Below are 22,645 nucleotides of genomic sequence, written 5' to 3'. Positions count from 1 at the left end.
TTGAGAAGGTTAATTTTTTTCAGTTTCTTAACTTCATCCTCCAGAGAACAAACCCTTGGCGCAACTGGACCATTGTACTTGAAACCGCACTGTGAACTAATGACCTTGGAAATATTTTTTGAAGATCTTCTCTCTCGATTTTTTTTAATGGGAACTGATAATACAGGGTCCAGCAAATAATTCTGAAGTGACTTGAACAGAAAGAGAAATCACTTCGCAGACATACGACACAGCATCTGCAGGAACTGATGATGTGGCACAACACTTTCCCCCCCACTGGCAAATCAGAAGTGAGGCGAAGGCTGTTATTTTGCTTTGCCTTCCCACAAGGCTCCTCACCACAAACCATGGCTTAGAGAGATCTTTTGTTCCTCCAGCTGTCTTAGGCTATTTCTCAGATGATTTCGCCAGCGCAATAACTTGCTGCCCTCTACAACTTGAGCTTCACAGACTTCCAAAGAGTAAGTTTTCTTGGTAAACAGGAATAAACCAAACCAATTGTGTTATTTTTGTAGTTCAGTGATTCATGCATGTAATATAACTTCAGCTTTCAGCTTGGAAACTGCTGACAAATGGTCACTAACTCTGAGCTTATTACAGATGATAGAAAATGACGCTTTTAACATTTGCTATTTTCTTTCAACTTTGTAAACACACGGTTTATTGTATTGTGTGCATCTGACTTGCTTCCTGCATTATCAAGTCTCACCTGACCTGATTCTTTGTTTTAAAGCTAGTTAAGCTTTTAGAAAGATTACATGAAGGTGTCAGCACCTCAGTGCAAGCCGGGCAGGGCAGTTGCTGTTCCACAAGAAATGCACTAAACTACAGCCAAAGTATAAAAAAAAATCCCCCCCCAATACCAGCTCCTCTCTCTCCATGAAGAGAGAGAGACACTTTGTTATCTATTACTTATCATTCCTTTGGAAGTGACAACAGTTCTCTTCGCACTGTCTATATGGCAAGCGGACCAACTGCACGAAGGCCTAAGTAATCTTTTTCTTCAAACTGTGCGGGACTTCAAGTTGTTCTTCCTGGCTTCTAAGGACTGTTGTGGCACTGAGAACCAAAACTGCTAACTGGAAACTGTGACACCTAGAAGTGCTGAAAGAAGAGAACCAGAAGGTGAGGCTGAAGTTCTAGACTGAAACCGAGAGGGAGTACCTGGAATCCAAAGGAAACTGAGAACAAGAAGTCAGCACGGGGGACAGACAGTGTAAGGATCTGTTCACAAGAAACAGAACCAAGTCACAGGATCTACAGAACGCCTTTCCATAGGCAGATACCAGCAGGTATAACTAGAAGAGTCAGACGTACGGTAATAAAGTATTCTCCCAATACTGCCTTTAATCTGAAAGCCCAGTAATTCCTCTTGAAGCACGGTGTTGCTTCTCAATGCGGCAAGTGCCAGCAGTTCATCAGCACAGCGCATTGTGCACTGCTCGCAGCACGCAGCTGCCCTCTGTGCTGACAGATTTCTGCTCTTGACTCCGATGAGCTCAGATGCCTGATGGTGCTGCAGGGACAGGGAGACTCTGGCTTTGCTGAGGACCCACCTGCAGCAGCGTTCCAAATAACTGACTCCATCCAAACCTGGTTTGAATCAGTTATGAAGCTGGATTAAAGGAGCATTCAAACACAAATCATACAAAGTTAGAAATGCAGGTTGGACAATATCACGAACTATTTCACCTACCATTGTCTCACACAGGTTGTGTGCAACGCAGGAGTAGTACAAGAATTTATTAAATGCCATGATTTTGTTACTACTGTTTTTTCCCCTAGAATTCTCTCTCGTTCAGCGTGTAGAACACATCAGGTGTTAGGCAGCAATCACCACAATGAAGCATAGGAAATCAGCATTTACAAGTGTCACCTCCTTTGGTAATGACTGATTGCATCTGGTAAAAAAGTACCAAGAGTATCACAGAAACAAAGAAGAGAGCACCTTGATTAAGAAATATGAACGTTGTTACTAAAAACCCTAAGAACATCTGCTTTCCTCAGGGCTACCGTAATGTACCGAGAAAATTCTCTTGCAAGCTTCCATGATTTCTATGCTTCGCCCAGTACTGTTACATCATGACTCATCTGTAGTTTAAGCTGAGCAGCTCGACATGATTCATGACTCTCACTCTGCCAAATAATAGGGTTCCTCTGACTGCATTAAGCGCTCTACAATGTTCGTCTGGCTTTGAGCATCAGAAACTTGACAGCAAGATGATGGGTCTTACACAGCATCAGCGTTTCACTTCAGAAGGGGACTCGGCTGGTAAATCAGCCTGTGTCTTTACAGAACCTGGGATTACAGGAGCACAGGAAGACTACAAAGAAAACTTTATCAATGAACATTTTACATACTGTAAAATACAGGCCGAAAGCTGTTCCCTGTCTGAAGTCAGACAAGAAAACTTGCTTTTACTTCAAGGGTGGTTTATTTGTTTACGGCTGTTTTCTTGGAATATACTGATTAAAACTTGCTTTTACTAATAACGTCACTGACGGTGTTGCCAAAAAAAAAAAAAAAAAAAGCATGATATATATTGCTGCTTCTTAAAACTGAAATTTGAAATTTATGTCTGATTTACTACAATAAACTTATTTTTCTTTCTCAGTAACAGGATACAACATACTAATTTAAACATGAGGATTATGAGCCAGCTATCCATCATTCAGCTCCTCTGGGCTACTCTGGTCTTTGGTCAATATGAAGACTACGATTTTGAGGATGAATATGAGGAGCCAGATCATCAACAGCCATATTATTTTAATCCAAATACACAAGCTGAAGTTCCTCCCTTTCCTTTTCCAGTCCATTGTGCCAGAGAATGCTTTTGTCCACCAGCTTTTCTGTTATCAATGTACTGTGATCATCGCAAACTTAAGACAATACCAAATATCCCTAGTCACGTCCAACAACTCTATCTGCAAAACAACGACATTGAAGCTGTGCCTGCAGGACCATTCGCTAATGTTTCTTTCTTACGAGAAATTAACCTCAGCCACAACAAAATCAAATTTCATATGATTGACCACGGTGTTTTTGCCAAGCTTTCAAACTTGGTGCAGCTTCACTTACAACACAATGAATTAGAAGAACTCCCATTCCCACTGCCCAGCTCTCTAGAGAGACTCTTCCTTGGATTCAACAGGATCTCTCAGTTATCCAGAAATGCATTGGAAGGATTACCTAACATAACCATGCTTGATCTTTGCAATAACCTTCTCGATGACCCTGTACTCAAAGGAAAACCCTTTTCAAACATGAAAAGCTTAATGCAACTCAATTTATGCAACAACAAACTACAGACTATGCCTCCAGATCTACCCCTGTCACTGATGTATCTCTCTCTTGAAAATAACTCCATTTCTTCTATTCCAGAAAACTATTTCAACAGACTGCCAAAAATCATCGCTCTGAGGATGTCCCACAATAACCTGCAGAACATTCCACCCAACACCTTTAATCTACCCAACCTTCTAGAACTTAATCTTGGACACAACAAACTGAAACAAGTGTTTTATATTCCGAGAAGCTTGCAGCATTTGTACATTGAAGACAATGACATGGAAAGTAGGTTGATGGTTGTTGCCCTTCTTTAAAAGCAAGACCCTTAGGGGCTGTTGGGTTTGGTTGTTGGGAGGTAGGGTAGTTAAGCATGTTTTCCTTACCATCTACAACTAAGAACTTCTAGCTTACATCTAGAAAACTACTTACATCTACAAAAACTAAGAGATATCCCTCTTTTATTGTGTCTTCGGCTTAGAGGACCTGCCACCTCACAGCTTCTCAGTTAGGCCTTGTAGAAACTAAGCACAGAACCCAGCAGTCATCCAATTGCGTGTGTTGTCCAAAGGGTTCTCTGCTGCCCTGCTCTGCAGAGAGGCAAGCTCAAGCTGTCAGTGTTCTGAACTGACCAGTTAAGGTGGCACCAATCCACTGTTCACACACACCATACTTCCCAGGAGTAAAAGCAGCTACCTGGCTTTTGATCCTCTTGCAGTGTAGGAAAAATATCATCCCAGCTGCTTCAAGAAGCACTGTTAATACTGCGCACCACAGAAACTTTCTTATTTTCAAAACATAATTTTTACTTTTGCAAGAGGTCTTAAATGTAACTATTCTCTGTATTTTAATTAATCTTTTTCTCGCTTTTACAGCCATAAACGTTACTTTGATGTGCCCCTCTATTGATCCAATGAACATCAACCAATTAACCTATATCCGAGTGGATCAAAACAAGCTTACAATTCCCATAAGCACATATGCGTTCTTTTGCTTCCCTCACATTCGAACCATTTATTATGGTGAGCAACACGTTAACGTCAACAAGTCAACTCAGCTGAGAACACCAGTGTTCCGACGATTTTTAACACCAGAAGAATACCACGAGGCAGAAGACTATCCTGAAACACATGATCGTGAGACCGAAGATCATGAAGCAGAAGACAACTTCTCTCACCTTTACTTCCAGCAAAGCAATTGTTGTTAATGAGTATACATGGAAACTTTTCATTAGTTGGGGGGTATTCATATCCATTTCAGAACAGCTTGATACTTTAGGATACGCAAGATATGTCTATAAAATGCATACAGGATTTTAGTGTAGGTAAATGTCCTACTACCGATGTAGTAAAACACATAATACTAGGAGCAAGGAGCCCTCATCTCAGCCTTAGACAGCAGTCTGATATATAACTGGTGATGATGGACTTATCCTTGGTGGGCAGCCTCAGCTGAAGAAAACTGACCTCAAACAGCTTCTGTGTTCTAAAGTGATCCAGCTTGGAAAATGACTAGAATAGAAATGAATGTCACACCTTACAGGAACACGTGGATAAGGCCAAAAATCCATCCAGCTATACCTGCCACTACTAACAGCAGTAGAAAATAGACACTCTAGAGAAAAGAATAAGAGGGTACTTCCACAAAAGCTCCTTCATCTCTTCCAGAAATATGGATGGTTATTCTTTCAATTTTAATTGGACAGGAGAATCACAAACATTCAACTTCAAATGTTCCTCATACCATATCTGCAGTGTCCTGCCAAGGTGCATGATAATACTGATTTCTCAGCTTGTTCCTCAACTACCAGAATCTTTTAAAGGAGATTTTAGCTTCTGAGTAATATAGGCAACAAACAACCTTTTGTCAAAGCTCTTAGGATCTAGGAAAAGGATGTGCATTAATACAACTGAACCAGCAATATTTACATTTTACCTATGCTTTAGCCCCCGGTGTTCTAGAAGGCACATAAAACTGTAACGTACTCCTTTTATTAGAATTGTTCATCGAGTAGAACAGGTACAAACACCAGCATCGCAGCTGTTTACATCACTGATTTAGAGCAGCACTCTGCAGAGCTAATGTCAATTAGCTGCCTTCTGCTGCAAAGTAGGGCAAAAACTGCTTTAAGCAAAGAAAAGCAATATATACTACTGGAGCTATGCGAGCTTGTTATGTCTTTTGCCTACAAACAGTCAAATAATGACTGAGTAAGATAATACTACAGAGAACTTCACTGATCTATTTTTTAAACATCCTTTATTTTTTACCACTTTGTTACTGTGAGGAAGAATCGCTGTTTTCAACAAGGAAAACAAATGAATGCCAGCAATAGAACCATACAAACTACCAATTTTATATTATGAATTCAGTGCAGACAAACTCAAAAGGCTACATAAAATCCTGTGAGCAAATTTGAATTAGAATTTCCAAAAATTTTCAGATAGTTGCGTTTTTTTCTCTTACAATTTCAGTTACTGAATCCCACCTTAGTATATTTTAGTTCCTGATGAAACAACAAAAACATTAAGAAAATGAAAACAGCCACAAATGAAAACAGCCATGTTTGATGGAACAAAATTCCTCACAAGCTCATTAACATAACCTTTAAGAAAAGGTTAAGTTATATAGTGTTAAAGAACAACTGCTTGTAGAAATCCGTAGATGCAAACTTTATTCTGTCATTATTAGTATGTGGGTCTCTCATCAACTCACTCAAATCTCTTCCTCCTCTTCCCCTTTTTCTTACCTACACTGTCTGAACAGACAGAACATAGGAGAATATTTCACAGTCACCCCACAAGTTTCCAGTGCTGCAGGCTTTGTCTTCCTCTATTTTTAATAGGTTTATCACAATTTAGCAACCTCAAGTACCTCTGGCTTCAGGCAGGAAGGATCCATGTATGTATCCATTACTTCAAATACTCTTATCAAAAACTTACGTACATTATATACACATACATTTAAGTATAACTGCATAGTTTTATTGGTATGAACACATAGCATATTAACCTTAAGGAACCTTTATAACTTTTCATCTCTTTCAGCTTTTAAGTATAAGTGAATAATGCACAAAACACAAACCTAAATAAATACAGGTTTTTCTGAAAGGCTTGCTCAGCTTTAAATAAAAGCTATTCAACTACAGTATGAGTATTATATGTTTTATCACAAACTTTCTGCTTTTTGTAAACATTTATGAAGCAAAGCTTAGCTTTAGTTTTAAAGTAGAACTAACAATATTGACTTTGTAGCAACTAGTTACAGACATTTCCTAAACTTTAAATACAAACCAACCTGATAAGACAGCTCTAAAGTTTGCAATAATTATCACATTGAATTAATTCAGATGGAACACGAAAACTGTATTACAAGCACCACCATCATAAACTCACATTTAATCAATTAATATGACCGTATCTCGTCTGTGGCAAAGCCAATGTTGTTCTTTAAACAAGGTTTTAGGGTAGTCGGGGAACTGAAGACTCGGTAGCCTTACGTCCACACTAGAGAAACCAGAAGTTACAGGGTACAGAGTTAATGAATACCTCTATTAATACAGTTTGCTCTGGTAAGACTGAACATGGCTTCTGTAAAAGTCAAGATGTTTTTACGTTGCAAATCTCTGTGTTCTTGGAAGGAAACACGGAGGATGTGGAAAAGGAGATTCTGGTCCTAGAGCCTACAAAAATTTCTGAAGGACTTTTAAGAAAGTTTGGCTGCCACAGAGATGACAGCATGGACAAAAATCAAATAAAGTATAAGAAACAGCATAAGAATAAGTGGTCAGTTCTTGCCGTGGAGGGAGCCCACTGGAGCTCTGCAAAGGGTCTGTGCTGGAATTTATTCAATTTAATACACTCATAAAAGATACACAACTTGGGCTTAGCAGTGAGACAAAAATTGCCAAACACCACTGAAGAACGACTGCAAAAGGACCTTGGGATGCTTAAAGGGCCAACAAAATGCAGCATTGTTAAATGAAAAGTGATACTTGCTTCACGTGACAAGTAACAAAGCATGACCTGACTGCCACCACTCAGGAGCAGGACTTGGAAGTAATAACAGGCGGTTCAACGCAGACACTGGCTTAGTACTCTGCAGCAGTAAAAAGGAAACTCATCTATTTCAGTCAAAATCTAACACCTTAATCTCATAATTCATTGCATAAATTCTTCATCAACAGCAAAAATAAAGAAATAAAATCAACCTTCCTCTACTATAAAGCACAACACAAATTAAAAACAGATGGACATAAAGATAAGCCATAAATACAGGGAGCAAAGTAGATGCTATGAATAACATAAGGAACAGATAACAGGAAGATAGAAGTAGAAGAGCCTTGGAGCCCTGACTTTGGCATCCCTTAGACACAGTATTGGCTCTCAATAGATGATGGTATCGTTATAAAGTAATGTTGATTCAGGAAGGATTTCTAAGCAACATTAATAAATTGAGGTAGGTTGGCTCTCAGTTCAGGCTGCGACTGATGATCCACAGCCAAAATTCCTGAGAACAGATGTTGGATGTAGAGGTCAACGTAGATAGCAGACAGTATCTGGTTACCATTTTGATTTTTCAAAATGTCCTTTACTCATCTATAACACAGTAACTGACCCACAGGGTCAGCTTCTCTTCCAGAAATGCAAGGAGTAAAGGCAATGACATCAGCTGTAAAAAATTCTGATTATAAATTAGGAACATATGGAAGGATGTTCATTTTTCAGCTATTTTGCAGCTGGTGGCCCTAACAGTGACCTAAGCCTAATCTAACTCACTGAGCCTTGGAAATAGCTGCAACTGCTCATACCAATACTGGAGGTGATTACACAGAACTATTTAATCTCCAGTACTTTTTTGGTTCTTATGAATCTTTAGGAATGTTGTGTGTTTTCTCTGTAAGACACAATGACCATTTATTTCACATTTAACACTACCTCCAAACCCTCCTCCTTCCAGGATGCTGAAATGGAACATCCTCTGCTTAGCGCTACCAACAGTAGTAGCTACCTTTACAGTACCACCTCCAGTCCAATCTCTGTGCACTGCTCAACAGCAAATCCAGGGAAGGCTTCCTCCCTTTGGGTACTCTGGCTTTTCGTGCCCAGAACCCATGCAGCCTCAGCGTAAGCACTGACAGAAAATTGCCTGAAAGCTATTTTTACACCCCTGTATCAGGATCCCAACAGAAAACGGAGGGAGATGAAGGAGTAGGAGTTGTTTCGTATGACATACACATGCAGCAGTCAAAACTGCATGTGTAGCTGTACCAAAGGGACAATCATTTTAGAAGGTAAAATGAATCAGGCCACACAAATGATCAAGCAGAAAAGACCTGCATTTTAGGGAAGAAAAAAAAGAAGACTATATAGAAAACACCCCAGGAGACTTAAGTTACTTATTTTACGCTAAAAAATAAGAAAATAAAAAGACAAACACTGAGTTCATTTTTAGCACCTCTTCATGGCTTTTTAACAGTAAATCGATGTTTCACTGCTTGCAGATTATTTTGCAAGTGTCCTCAGGCTAGTTCAATTGTTACCTTTTACGCTATAAACCCTTTTTCTATTATAGCTATTCCAATACAGAGCAGCTGGTCAACATTGCAAACCGTCAAATCACACTCCAGACCAAAGATACACTAAGGCACACTGAATATGTTACCTCCACATGGAGCAAATCATTACATACAAATAAATTCAGCATTGTGTCTTAGTCTGTAAATGCCCGAAGTCATTAAAAGCTTCCCTAGCATCCCTGCCTCATTCTGTCACAGACACATTCCTACCTAGGAGAAGGTACTAATTCTTTAATGTGCTGTGTAAGTGACTTCCGGTGCTCATCAGGCAGAAGCAAGCCAAGCAACAATCCATACCTATTTCTTCCAAGAACACTTCAAAACAATAAACCCCAGAAATTACAGAGCTTGCCAATATTGTCCTTTAGAGACTACGATACAAGATGAGAGCCAAGGTCTTTAGGCAGCTGCAAAAATATACTTTCATTGCCTAAATATAGAACAAACCTGAATGTTTAACAATTAAAGAAGTCTCGGCTTCGGTTTCCTTTGTAAGGAATATCGTGCCAGCAGCCCTGCAGCACTCACCCTGGTGCTGCCCCACAGCCCTATTAACCCAAGCAGAGAGATCAGGCCCTCTTCTCATTTTCCTCCTTCCCTCTTCCTCCCAGGGTTCTGCTGCTCCTCTCTCTGTACCCTGGCTCTTCTGTGGTCAATCAGTCTCCAGTGCTCGGCAGGGGTTTACCAGGAATGGGACATCAGGAAAAACCTAAGCTATACCCAAGATCTTCCATGTACAGAGTTGTGAAACCTGGGGTTTCGGTATTTATGGAATTCTCATACGAACATAACAGATCTATTTAATGTTTTTTATCATGCTTCAATACTTAATACTTTTCCCTTAGATCATTTATTCTCTGATTACATTCAAGCATTGGAAAAGCTTGGATGCCCCAGAGCCAGATGAAGTGTAAACCTAGATGTCTGGGGGTTGGCAGTTGGAAAGAGCTAAGCACAAAGCGGAGCTTCTGTCATTACTTCCAAAATGTGCATGAAGCCATGAGGGACAGCAAAATGGTATTGAGACTGCAACTTTTTTGTCCCTTCCTCAGCAAATCCACCCTTTCTGTCACACACAGCACGTCCGATTGAAAGTTCCTATGTGCTGCAGTGGGAAACACCTTTACAACCAAGTCAACTCAAAACTTCTTTTGTTCCTACTGTTCCAGCAGAAGAGCAACCAATGTGATTGAAGTCCTATTTCCATTATTGTGGAAATACTATATTATTCCCTCTACATTCCAGTTACATTCTTTAATTTGCACATGAGCTACACGAAAAAAGCATTGTTATGAAAGCCTAATGAGTGCAGAAGTGGTACCTTGTTATAAACCGGAAACAAGTTTAGAGAGCAAATGGCTGCAGACACACTACAGTTTGCAGATTTACTACAGACATCTGGTTTCCAAACAAGGCAGCACTTAGAAGAAAAGTTAACCAAATGGGTGCACTGTTTATCACCAACATCACTGTAGCTGACAGTGCTACCTAAAAAAAAAAAAAAGTAATGAAAATGAAACAGAAATGTAAATCTGAACATATTCCCAATAGATTTCATTGCTACATACTTTTTAAAGACTCAAAAAAAGCTACTTTGTAAAGTCTAAAGTTGGTCATCTGACTCTCATCTGTACTGACTGCCAAAAAAACACAATAAGAAAAAGCATGGGGGAGGCAGAAATGCATTAGAAATCCAGAAAACTGCTGCTTGTTCAGATGGAAACCCTGCACCTGGACAGTGTTTACTGAGTTATCTATAGAGCTGACACAGAACTTGACCCAAAATGAGCATTTATTGCGAAACCAGTTTTTAAATAAATTGCCTAACAAGTCGTTTGGTGAAGCATTTAGACATGAATTGCTCATCTGAATCTCAACACACACAACTTAAAACGTGGGTTTTGTTTCTAGAGCTCTTCAGACTGAAGAGTTTCCACTTCATACTTATGTGAAACTTCTCTAAACATATGCAACTCATAATGAAACATTTTTATTACTCATAAAACGTGAGTAATATGGTATACGTATGCTTTGGCTCTACCTCTGCTTCAGGCAGAAAGCAGCTGCTTTGTCTCTCAGCTAAACCGTTAAACAAATGCATAACACATGCCTGGTCATAGACCTCCAGTTTGGACAATTAATATTAGATTTACAGGAAAAAGCCTTAGCAGTTATAAAGAGTAAATCACCACAACGCAGAAGGCAACCATTTTAACAAGGAATACCAAAAGTAGGATGAGCTACAGAGTTACTATTACAGACATTATTCCAAGTACAGCCCCCCTGCTCCAGGATACTACCTCTTACTCTAGGGAAAGAATGCTGGCAAAGCATTCCTCACCCCATGGAAAGCACTTCTCAGACTGTCAGACTTTGAAAAAGCATCCATTTCAACAATCTGGATGTAATTCATAACTTCACTCTTATTGATCCACTTTAGATTAACATATAAACAAGGAGATCTGGGTTTATGACAGAATTCTGAATCCACTAAAAAGGTAGGTGAATTTTTTTTCCTAGAAGTATATTAATCTAAACTTCAAATAAAACTATTACAGTAAACAGGAAAAAATGCCTTGTGAAGATCTGTTTTAAAAGTACTGCATGCGTATCTAAAAAGCTTTAAAGATTGTAAGATTGTTTGTAGTCTCCTCCCCCCTGCCTAAAAAGCGTACAACCTGTAAAATATTCAGAGGGTGCTATCTTCTCTTCTGTACTTTCAAATGTAAAGACAAAGAGAGACTATTGTTACAGTGCATTTAGGTTTGAAAATCATCATTTTGACCACAGAGAAAAACTCTTTGTTTAATTAGTTCAGCTACGTACATGCCAAACACTTCCTAAAACGCTTTACAAAATCCTCTTGCTATTAACTAAAATAGCACTTTGGGATACAAGTTACACAATTACAATAATATTTTCCGTATTAGTTGTAAAGTGTTATAATTTCCCAGTTTCTTTTCACATTGAGGACAGTTTTTATAATGCTAGAGTCTAATTAAAGGATGTCAAGAGTTAAAAGTTCTTCCATATCCCTTATGTGTTAGAAACCCCTGCCAGCTAGTCCTCTAGGCTTTAAATACTGTTTTGACGGATTGCATTTTCATTTCCAGTCACAAAGAAAGTATTCTCCATAGCCAATACATGAGCAGTTCTTCACCAGCTCAGTGGAAGCCAGAATGTTGTTCCATGCAAGAATGAAGACCTTGCAGACCACTTTGTTCCTGCTTGTGTTTGTACCTCTGATGAAGTCAGCACCACCTCTGCAGCAAGAACCCCTGCCGTTTTATGATTCAGATATTACGTGGGGAAGCCCGATCCAACAGGATTATGAAATGCAGTCCCAGGATATAAGAAAGGTATTTTATTTATATTTTCCTTTTAATATTTTTAACTGCTAAGTATTGTGTGAATAAGGTGTTACATGCATGTACGCGAGGTTTATGGACAAGTCTTATAATCACAGCAAAACATAACAGTGGTTTCTGACACAGGGAAAGCCACTCAAATTAAAACCACAAAAATACTACCCTTGCTGCAGTCTGAAAAACCCAGAGAAGAGAAGCTCGCACAAACAGGACTAGAGCATCGTATCTAACTCTGCTGTGGTTGTGTCCCCACCGTCAGGGCTTTGAAGAATAAGATATGCTAGGATACCAGCCCAACAGTTTGAGTAACGCTGTATTAACACAGCTAGTTTGTTTAGAAAACATGGAGAGTGATTTTATTTAGCTTTTATTTTTTTTTAATCAATGTAATACTTGAAACAGTACTTTTTCTTGGACGTATCCTGCCAGCACACAGTTTCTCCTTGGGATTTCCAAGTCATCCAGCTTTTTGCCTTTTTCCTTCTGGGGTGAGTTGTCTGTATTTTTTGCAGCTCAACAGTCCAGCAACACCAAACTGCAAGGGAACACCCAGTCCTGTGGCAGTCAGACACGATTAACATTGGAGAGTCTTAAAGGTAGCAACAAGGATCATACCTCACGGCACTCGCCAGCACCCCCAAACGGTCAGCCATGAGCCGTTCTGCCGCACACACTGCATACACGGCTGTTCATTTACACAGCAGACAAAACCAGAAGGGAGTAAATGAAGTGCAACAGCCTCAGCTCACTGGGACAGCCACAATCCTCACCCCTCTGTTCCGACTGCCTCTGAGAGGACCCCAGTGACGCACACCAAGAGAATGAGATACAGCACCAATCAGGAACAAAAACCAACAACCGCTGCCCCAAGACTGTGGCCAAGGGAAATAACCACATATCCAAACAAAGCAGTAACAACCAAGTACAAATAAATTCAAGGATGCTTTCCTTAAGAGTGCACTTGTTACACTAATTCAATCTGATAAACAACAAAAAAGATGACAGCAAAAGATAATTAGGATAAGCAAAAAATTGCAGCATACATAGAAAGATCACTTGTGTATACCTTTTTAATAGCTTACCTATCAAATTATAGCTTTCCACTGTTGGTCTAAAACCAGCAGCTGCACATTTATATTAAAAAATGCCCAAGGTATTTTTCAATCTGACATCTGCCACAGTGATGAAGTCAAATGTTTCATCAACTGATGAAAATAACACCATTTCAATGACTCTTGGCCAACAGGTGCCTACCCACTCACAACCGAGTCAGTTTGGAAAGCAATACTAGAAATGTTAACGTTAACTTGTCAGGCATAGCATCAAATGACATTGATTACTGTTTAGTAAAAAGAACAATAAGGAGTACACCTACACGGGAGCAGTGCCAACGGATGTGCCACAGACTAATCAGAGGGCCATAAACTAAGGCAGTGCCATAAACTAGAGGTCTCCTAGAGGCTCCGGGTAATCTTAGGAATGCAGTCAGTCATTGTTTCCATCAGGTCAGTTCTCCAATGACATGTTTTCATTGCAAAGTAATAAATGAGTTCCTTATGTGTAACAAAAACATCTATACCAGTTCCAGTGTTCCCAGCCTAAGTAATGGGATGCACAAACAAATCTTCTGTTCTTTTACTGCATACATTCTACCCCCTAGAATATTTCAAGTGCTAACTGGAACTGAAAAGCACGTCAACAAGTTCCTCAAACATGCCCAGAAATGTATGTTGCATGACTAATTTAACCCGTCATTCTACACTTGAACACAGTAAGAAAGAAGATTTTTAGTGAAAACATCAGAAATATTTGTGTTAGCAATCAACCAAATGGAGTGAACTTTAGTGTAAGAAAGAGGTCAGCCAAGCAAAATGTATTACAGCAATTATTTGAAACCAGAGCTACCCCACTCTTCAATGAAAACATTGGTTTAAAACCACAAAATCTTAATTTCTGCAACAGAACAGAACCACCTAATTTGACACCATCTCCTATCTGGACTAATTAATTCCAGTGAATATAAGCAGCTTTATATCAGCTATGTATAAGCTGTGTGTTAAAGATGAATCAATTACCTTGTGGAAGTTTCAAGATGGTTAAAGTATTTAAACGTAATACATTAATGTGGTTTTGTATGGGCAATCCATGCCTGTGGAAAGCAAGAGGCAGTTGCAATTTAAGTACATACGCAAGCCAATATTGCTTCAGTGCATTCTTTGCATATGGAAGTAATGAACTTTCTGTGGTTATAATCCAAACAATCTTCTGCACTGATATTCCACAGCTAGGAATTGTTACAGCTGACCAAAGAAATATTTCCAATATGTTGGTTAATCATACTACTTGGCGACAAGGGGAACTGTTTAGTTTTGTGGATATAGCAGTAGCCTGCAGATAATTAGTTTTCGTTTTTGTTGACATTTCCTGCTTGCAGAAATCAGTTGTACCCTGTATTCTGCAAAGAACTCACATGTGTACGTGTTCACTGATCGCACCTCAAGCAGGATGCTACCAGAATCCACACCTGGTACAGATGCTATGTCAGCAAACATGTTTTTCATACAGACCTATTCAAAGTGTTCCTTATGAGCCAAACCGCAGCTGTTCGATCGTGAGTCCATCTGCACAGAGGTCTCTCCTGGAATGGAGACCTCAGTCAAGGACAGGTCCTCACGTGCCTAATCAAGGTATTGATGCAAGCTACATACATGTGCAGAAACCTTCTGTAAGCTTTGTCGCTTGTTTGAGTCTAACTGTTCACCTGACACCCCCCAGCTTCCCTACATCCAACATTCCGAAGGCTCTTTCTCTACACTGAAGCTCTGTGCTACACCTGTTAATCTGTCACCAGCACTGCAGGTTGGGGATAGAAATCCTACTAGGACAAACCAACCCAGCCTAAACATCGCACTGGAAGAAGAGGCCAAAAAGAGCCACAATCTGGATAGACAGATGCAGGGAAGAGCCAAGGGATGGATGATTCACAGGCTAAAACAGGGTCAAAATGACAGACACTGGCCAAGATATTTATTTTCCCAGGCTTTATGTCAAGCTTGAAGATTTTATTTTGCAGAATACAAGAATTCCCACAGTAAAATATATGCAAGCAACGAAATACTAAATAAAATAGAGCTAGTATTCCACATTGCTTTAGGTGATGAACTGTGTGCTTCATGCCTGACGGTGAGGACAGAATCTAAGAAAGAGCATCTGTTCACTTGTGGGCACTTCCAATGCACAAGCAGCAATCTTCAAGAGGCCCCTCCTCCTGCCAGGGTCTGATCTTTAAACAAGTTTAAAGAAAAACATCCCTGACATCTGATAATGGTCCTTCCCCATGTGTTTTCAGCAATGCAGACCATAAAAGCAAAAGAGCAAAAGTCGTACTCCGTCCTACAACTATTCCCTATCAAAAAAGACAAGGAACGATGCGAGCCAAGCACAACTGCCACAGCCACCCCCAGAATTCCCTTAACTTCAATACACACAAAGCAGTATAACCCACTGCAGGTACACTAGAACTCTAGAAATAGGGTGTACATCTCTAAAATTACCCAGGTATTCAATGAAAACCTGGCTACCACTTCCTGCCTCACAGAAGACTTTCTGTTAGCAGCTCAGGTCTGCAAAGAGGCTTAAGTAGAGTTAATGGAAATTAATTGCTAAATTTCAACCAATACTTGAAAGGAACATGTTCACAAACAAAGTTGTCCTACAACTAAAAAGAGGGTATCCTCAGAACTCCAGGTTTTTGTAGACACCTGTTGCTTACGTATTCCTTCCTTATTTTTGTGTCTACTGATCTTATCTACACTAAATTACAGTAGCAGTACTCCCTTCTCACCTTTCACAGTGGAGAGCTCACATACAAAAGGGATAAAAATCACATCAGCCATCCAACGTGTAAAAGTATTTTAACAATCCAGTGTCATAAGCAGGCTTACTGTAGGAATATGATTTTTAAAAGATGTGCTTTTTCAGATCCTTGCAATACTGTTTTTCGTTGGTTATTTGTTGTTTTTCTCCTTTTTTTTTTAAACAACATTGCTCTCACAAACAGGATGGAACAAATGTCTCTCTTGACACTTCCCTAAGACTGCAAGGGGATGACAGCGAACACAATGTACCACCGACAAAGGATACAAGTAAGTTAATTGATATGAATACTCTAACACTGCAAAAGAACATATTTTAATATGAAAGTGTAATATACGAGGGGTGACAAAGGATATAGAATTAATCTTTTCACTTATTAATATCATTCATACCTCTTGTGGAAAGTCTTCTAACTTCTGATGAAGCAGACTGAAAAAATTTAAAGGATCCTCAGGTAAACTCTGAATACACAAAGCATAGCTTGTAAGATTCTCTGCGGACCTACCCACTCATATTTGCCATAGAGATGGACCCAGGTCAAATAAGTTAAGCAAAACAACCAAGAAAAACAAAACACACAGCCCAACAAGCTCCACAGTTCAGCCAAGGCATGATGAAATAAGGTGCGCTTCAATTACTTAGAGATGTATTCAAAGAACCGGCTATACTCACAATTTACAGCCAATGACTAAGGTCAATGGTTACAATACGTCAGGAATATTCTTTACCAGCCAACATTCCCTGCAGGCTCTGAGGCATATTGTCCAGGTTTCTTCTAAGGAGACACCACTATTGCTAAATGTGAAAGGAATCATGCTTTTATCTGCCAAAGAAGAGCACTGAAAAAAACGACACGCCTATTTTAGGTGTACCTGTGATCCAAACTTCAAAAATAACTGATGATTCTGCAAGACCACTGGAGTATCAATCTCCACCAATGTTTTAATCAACGTTAATTATTGCCAAACAGCAACCCCCTTGTCTGCTTTCACTCATCGCTGTCAACAAGGCCCCACCAAAAGCGGAACAGACTGGTAAGAACAGAGCTTCCAGTCAGAGACAAGTATGAATGCTGTTGACTTTTAAACAGTGACATTGCTTCACAATCATTTTCCATTACCTACACCCTAGCATATGACAAACAAGACACTATAAATCAAGAAAAGCACCCGGGGCATAACTCTCAAGTCTATCTTTGTGAATGTTACCATTCATTAAAACTCAAAATCTCAATTCCATTCTCTGCAGCACCTCTGTAAGAAAAACCCAACTTACTCAATTAAACACACTGGTTGGCATCCCAGTATTGACTGGCTGCTTCTACAGTTCTTCTCAGGTTGTGGAAGGTCCTGTTTTACTAACAAACTGCCTAGCAGCGTGACACTTCCCTCTACTACAGACAGATAACTCTCACACTAACCAAAAATCTGACAATATAGAATACATCACAGATCAGACAGCAGTGGTGATGAAACTGGATCAAAATCCACACTCATTTTATGTATTTTAATAGTGATACCATACAGGATTAACGCAAAGCTGAAATGACTAATACTCTGCTAATGTCTATGAGGAGAGGGAAAAGCCACAGTGGGCTTACACTGCATTCAAAGAGATACAGCGCATCTCTCGCTTAAAAGAACAGCATAAGAAAACCTCAGTAAAAAATGGGAACAGATCACTTAATGTAGTTATGGAATTCTCATTGCTAGAGCTTTTATAAAGATAATTAGACCAAAGAGTAGCTAGGAGTAACACAGAGTGCACATGACCCTGCAGAATCTCTCCAGTGCAATGTGGCACACTGCCAGATGTTTCTCCTGCAGGGATTTCTCTTTTCCAAAGAATGGCTCTAAAGACGACATTGAACACGGCCACAGAGCTGCTGTTGTCACAAGACTCTAGGACTCTAGAACAATTAAAGAATTTAACAGAATTAGGATGGATTAAGAACATTTAAAGGCACGCCCAGATAAGAACAGAATATACCCAGGGAAATCATGCACAATAAAAACAACATCAGACTCAAAGGTCAGAATATTAAATATTTTCAGAACTTGATATGAGTAGAATTTTTTAAAAATCTAATGATGGGGAGTCTTTGAAGAACTAGAGAAAATTCTATTTGGAATATTCAAGCTTAAGTTAGTTGAATAACTTTTGTCTACTCAAAATAATTTGCTTTCAGATTTACCTACCTGCCTACTCTGTGTGTGCTTGAGCGGATCAGTGTACTGTGAGGAGATTGACATCGAAGCGGTACCCCCCCTGCCCAAGGAAACTGCCTACCTTTATGCACGATTCAACAAAATAAAGAGGATAGCAGTCTCGGATTTTGCTGACATTAGTAAGTAATGACCAAGTTTTAATTTCCATTTACCTGATAGCACATTAGAAACTGTTATCTCATAATAGCATGCCAAGATTACCAAAATATGATATATTTTATACTTGGCTAGAATTCATTATGAGCACTACTTAATTAAACATTTGTATAAGAACAGGAGTTGAGGGCAATACGGACACTCAGTTTGGCCCATGCATCTTCATATTTCCACAGAACCAGAGACAGAGCAGTTAGGAAGCAACGCTGCACCCCAGCCAGTCTACAGTGCCCAGGTATTCCCTTTCCTTCAGGTGCCCCAGGGACACCTCTCCCTCCTATCTCACTCTACACCATGGCACACTCAAAAGAAAGTTCCAAAGTATTTCCTTTATTTTTTTTTTTAATTTAAGGCCAGGCAGAAAGTCAAATGTGGATTTTTATCCATATTACAATAGTATTTACATTCGCAGACCACAATCAGAACAGCGCAGCCAGTTGAACCATGCAACATAGAAAAACATATATGTTTCAAACTCCATGTAATTATAAATTCAAAATTTAGATTTTAATTTCTCTTCTACAAAGCTACCTTGAGAAGAATTGATTTCAGTGGTAATCGGATTGAAGAAATAGAAGACGGAGCCTTTTCAAAGCTTCTGTTACTGGAAGAACTTTCACTAGCTGAAAATCGACTTCTAAAACTTCCTGTCCTACCTCCCAAGCTAACAACATTTAATGCAAACCAAAACAGAATCAAGAGCAGAGGAATCAAAGCAAACGCTTTCAAGGTAAGTAAAAGACAATAAGTTTGGTAAACAAAGTAAACAACATTAGTAACTAGACTATCAAGTATACCAAAGGAATTTTTCTCTGTTTTTGTAACTGATGGCTCAAATACAGTTCTGAGAACCACAGAGATACTAATTAATGAGGAGATAGCTTTATAGTGGTCTCAGGTTTTATAACCAATAAACCGACACTGGAATTACCAAAACACAGGCTTATTCTATCAGTTTCTTGATACAATAGAATTCAACATTCACAGCAAAACAACGTTTTGTGTTAGATCAGAATGGGCTTTATTTATTTTCTGAAAAAAAACCCCACTGTTGCCTTGTAAGAGACATAAGTTACTTAACCTCAAGTACTATCAGCATTAACGCGCTCTCTTTCTTCGGATTAGAAGCTGACAAATTTGGCCTACCTCTACCTAGGACATAACGCACTGGAATCTGTTCCTCTTAACTTACCAGAAAGTCTGCGTATTCTTCACCTTCAGGTATTTTTTAAATATTTCCTTACCATTCTATCACAAATAGTCCCATTAGTTACATATAGCAACCCACGCTCCCTGTCTTTAAAAAAGAGTTCACACTGCAGTGGTGCTACACTTGCCTAATGCTCCTCCAACAAAACCATTTACCTCTAATCTGTAGGGCCACAACTATCCGGTCTTCACAAGTCATTTGTTAGCTAATTACTGAGCAAGAATTTCTCATTAGCTTCCATAAAGCAAGAGTAAGAAATGGTAAAAAAAATCAGCAAAAATCTTTTATCAACAAAACGTTTCAAACATCATCAACAACCTCGACCTGCTTACCATCTCATTGACAGGTTTGAAGGGACTCGATTCCTTCCTGTCTATAGCACGCACAAATCAATCCTGATGGCACTAAAATGAGGGGTGTACATGTGCCTGTGTTTGTTTATAAAAATTGTTTTGTTTTGCAGTACAACAACATTACCACTATCACTGATGACACATTCTGCAAGTCTAACAACACGCGTTACATCCGCACACACATGGATGAGATACGGATGGAAGGCAATCCGATCCTCTTGGCGAAGCATGTTAACGCCTTCTCCTGCTTGAGAACACTGCCTGTAGGAACGTACTACTAGCTGCCACTTACGCAGTGATACATGCCAAAACCTAGACATGGTAACAGAAGCTCCTCTTTGTCCCCCATTTACATTTTTATATTCTCTCCCTTACTAATGTCCTTTTCTCTGTACACCCAGAACCTTTAACTATGTCAAAATGCAGTTGTCCTCCAAAAATAACAATTTCAAACTAGCCACGTTAGCAATGTCACCTGTGCTTTCGGAATCTTCTGTTAACTAATGTGTGTGCATATATGTATTTACACTTATCTTCTCAAATTTATTTTGCCACATATTCTTTATGTGTAGGTAAAACCACACAACTGCCTGCTTCTTCACATTTTTACTAGCAACCAGAACAATCACTACATTTCACCTTCAAATAAACGCAAAGCATTCTTTAAACAATCTACAGAGGAAAAACAAATCTCAATTCCAAGCCATTTTTTTTAATATGAAATCAACCTTTTTCAGCTTACCTTCAAAAGCATATTGGATGAAGCTGCATACAAAAGAAAGCTATGTTTAGAAACAGAACTTCTCAAAGTGTAACTTCATTAAATCTTCCTTAAAAAACTTCATAGAAACTGAGAATTGTTCCTATTTAGGCTTAGTGTACACCAAGCAACATAGAAAGTGGAACTTTTCCAAGATGTGTTAAATCTCCTTCTACTATTTTTCTTTCAAAATAACCCGAGTGTCTGCATATCTGTAATATACATGTATTTTGTTTTTAAGCAAGGTATTTTTAATTGAAATATATAAATTTTGTTCAGTTGTACTCACAAGAGTCATTTTTGCAACATCAGCTTCCCATTTTAATGCCATGCTCAAAGCACAGCATAGGTTGACTCCAAGTATCTTTGTCATTACCAGATGATGTGGACCGAGCCTTGGTCCACTGCTTTTTCTTGACAAGGAAATGGGACAATAACAAACAGCAAAGCTCAATTCATGTTTTACCTGTAAACAGTTAAGATTTCAGCTAGTCGTCAGTGAAAAGAAACAGAACTACCCTGGTACAACAAGACTTCTGCATGTTAGGGAAAAATCAAATAATACCTATTAATTAAAAAGAAAAGTTGTTTCTACCATTAATCTGAAAATAGTGTTAAATTAAAGCAAATTAAACGGCATCATTTCACTCAACTATTGTAAACCATGAAGCATATTAAAAACAAATTGATGTGTGCAGGCCTCGTCAGTCAGTTCTCATAAAACCAGAGAGGACTGATACAGGATACAACGTCTAATTACACAACTACACTTTTCAGTTTCTCCCCTCAAATGCCCACTGCAGGTGTAAATTCTTCAGAGAAATGAATGCAAAACGTGCCAGTTGCTATGACCAGGTCAACTTTGTGCTAATTTGGCAACTGGTATGGATTCCTAATTTGTAGGAATAGTTAAGCATCAAATGGGACAATATGATGTATCACCGAGAGAGATTTTGTATTATATTTGTTTATCGTATTTAGCTAAGCCTGGAGTCATTAGTGCACATGCACTGTGGAATCCAGTGCACCCTTCATTCTGAACATACTAGTGCTCTGCCACTGACAGGGTTGAGACCTGAGCCACTTTCAAACATTTTGTAAGTGGCAACGTCAAGCATCGGCTGTGGGCTCACCTTGCTGGAAATGGGACGCAATTATGAAATGCAGGACAAAAACATTTTTGCCCTGAACCCATTACCAAAGAAAGACATAGCAACCCCCAATATTTTCTATTTTAAGTGAAGTTATTTGTTACAACCAGAAAGAAATTCCAACGTCTTAATACAACTGAGAACAAAACCTAGTCTCACAGCGAGAATAATACTTGGCTTTCTTTTTCCATTTTAAGTCATAAAACTTTGAAGTTTCCAGGTTTTTAGCAAAAGGGAGAAACCAACAAAATGTAAAAATACAACTCCAACTCCAAGCCAAATTTCTATGAGGAAATAATAAAAGCCACCAATTCTCACATCCTCTTTTTGATATATGTCTAAGATGGAACAAACACAGCTACAAGTGCAAGTGTAATAATGATACCTAAGCAGTGGTGTCTGATCTTATTCTCATCACAAACCATTATTACTAAACAAAGCTTTTTCCAGCATTACTAGGATCAGCAAGTACCACCAAAACTCTTCCTATGAAAACATTTACGGAGGTACACACAAACACATGCACATTTATGCAATATATACACATGTAAACATCCCAACACCTAACCATCACTACATTACTAATTTTACATTAAAATGTTCTACGTATTTTGGAAAAAGTACTAAATATCAGAAGTAATTAATGCTCAATCTTTTGCACACAAACCAAAAGAGATAA

General features: G+C 39.0%; 3 protein-coding genes across 7 annotated transcripts in view; 2 read left to right on the top strand and 1 right to left on the bottom strand.

The window, feature by feature from the left end:
- CENPP (centromere protein P) overlaps positions 1 to 22,645 on the bottom strand; it is a 103,228-nt gene that overhangs the window by 70,710 nt on the left and 9,873 nt on the right. The gene's annotated exons all lie outside the window — the stretch shown is intronic.
- Positions 239 to 6,058, top strand: OMD (osteomodulin). Its single transcript, XM_009558545.2, has 3 exons — positions 239 to 461; positions 2,616 to 3,574; positions 4,162 to 6,058. Exons 2-3 carry the CDS (start codon positions 2,644 to 2,646, stop codon positions 4,491 to 4,493), a joined length of 1,263 nt encoding a protein of 420 aa, XP_009556840.1. The 5' UTR covers positions 239 to 461; positions 2,616 to 2,643; the 3' UTR covers positions 4,494 to 6,058.
- OGN (osteoglycin) lies at positions 11,170 to 21,099 on the top strand. Its single transcript, XM_009558539.2, has 7 exons — positions 11,170 to 11,362; positions 11,978 to 12,223; positions 16,293 to 16,377; positions 18,297 to 18,455; positions 19,020 to 19,222; positions 19,618 to 19,713; positions 20,166 to 21,099. Exons 2-7 carry the CDS (start codon positions 12,044 to 12,046, stop codon positions 20,334 to 20,336), a joined length of 894 nt encoding a protein of 297 aa, XP_009556834.2. The 5' UTR covers positions 11,170 to 11,362; positions 11,978 to 12,043; the 3' UTR covers positions 20,337 to 21,099.

The sequence above is a fragment of the Cuculus canorus genome, chromosome 11 (genome assembly GCF_017976375.1).
Source record: "Cuculus canorus isolate bCucCan1 chromosome 11, bCucCan1.pri, whole genome shotgun sequence".
In the NCBI taxonomy this organism is placed as follows: Eukaryota; Metazoa; Chordata; class Aves; order Cuculiformes; family Cuculidae; genus Cuculus; species Cuculus canorus.
The sequence above is the reverse complement of the archived record's forward strand: the minus strand, read 5'-3'. Positions and strand labels throughout refer to the sequence as shown.

Excerpts from the sequence above, each read along its gene's own strand:
- OMD (XM_009558545.2), top strand. The coding sequence starts at position 2,644 with ATGAGGATTATGAGCCAGCTATCCATCATTCAGCTCCTCTGGGCTACT. Across the intron at positions 3,575-4,161 it reads TGAAGACAATGACATGGAAA|CCATAAACGTTACTTTGATG; the intron begins GTAGGTTGATGG and ends TCGCTTTTACAG.
- OGN (XM_009558539.2), top strand. The coding sequence starts at position 12,044 with ATGTTGTTCCATGCAAGAATGAAGACCTTGCAGACCACTTTGTTCCTG. Across the intron at positions 12,224-16,292 it reads AGTCCCAGGATATAAGAAAG|GATGGAACAAATGTCTCTCT; the intron begins GTATTTTATTTA and ends TCTCACAAACAG. Across the intron at positions 19,223-19,617 it reads TCAAAGCAAACGCTTTCAAG|AAGCTGACAAATTTGGCCTA; the intron begins GTAAGTAAAAGA and ends TCTTCGGATTAG.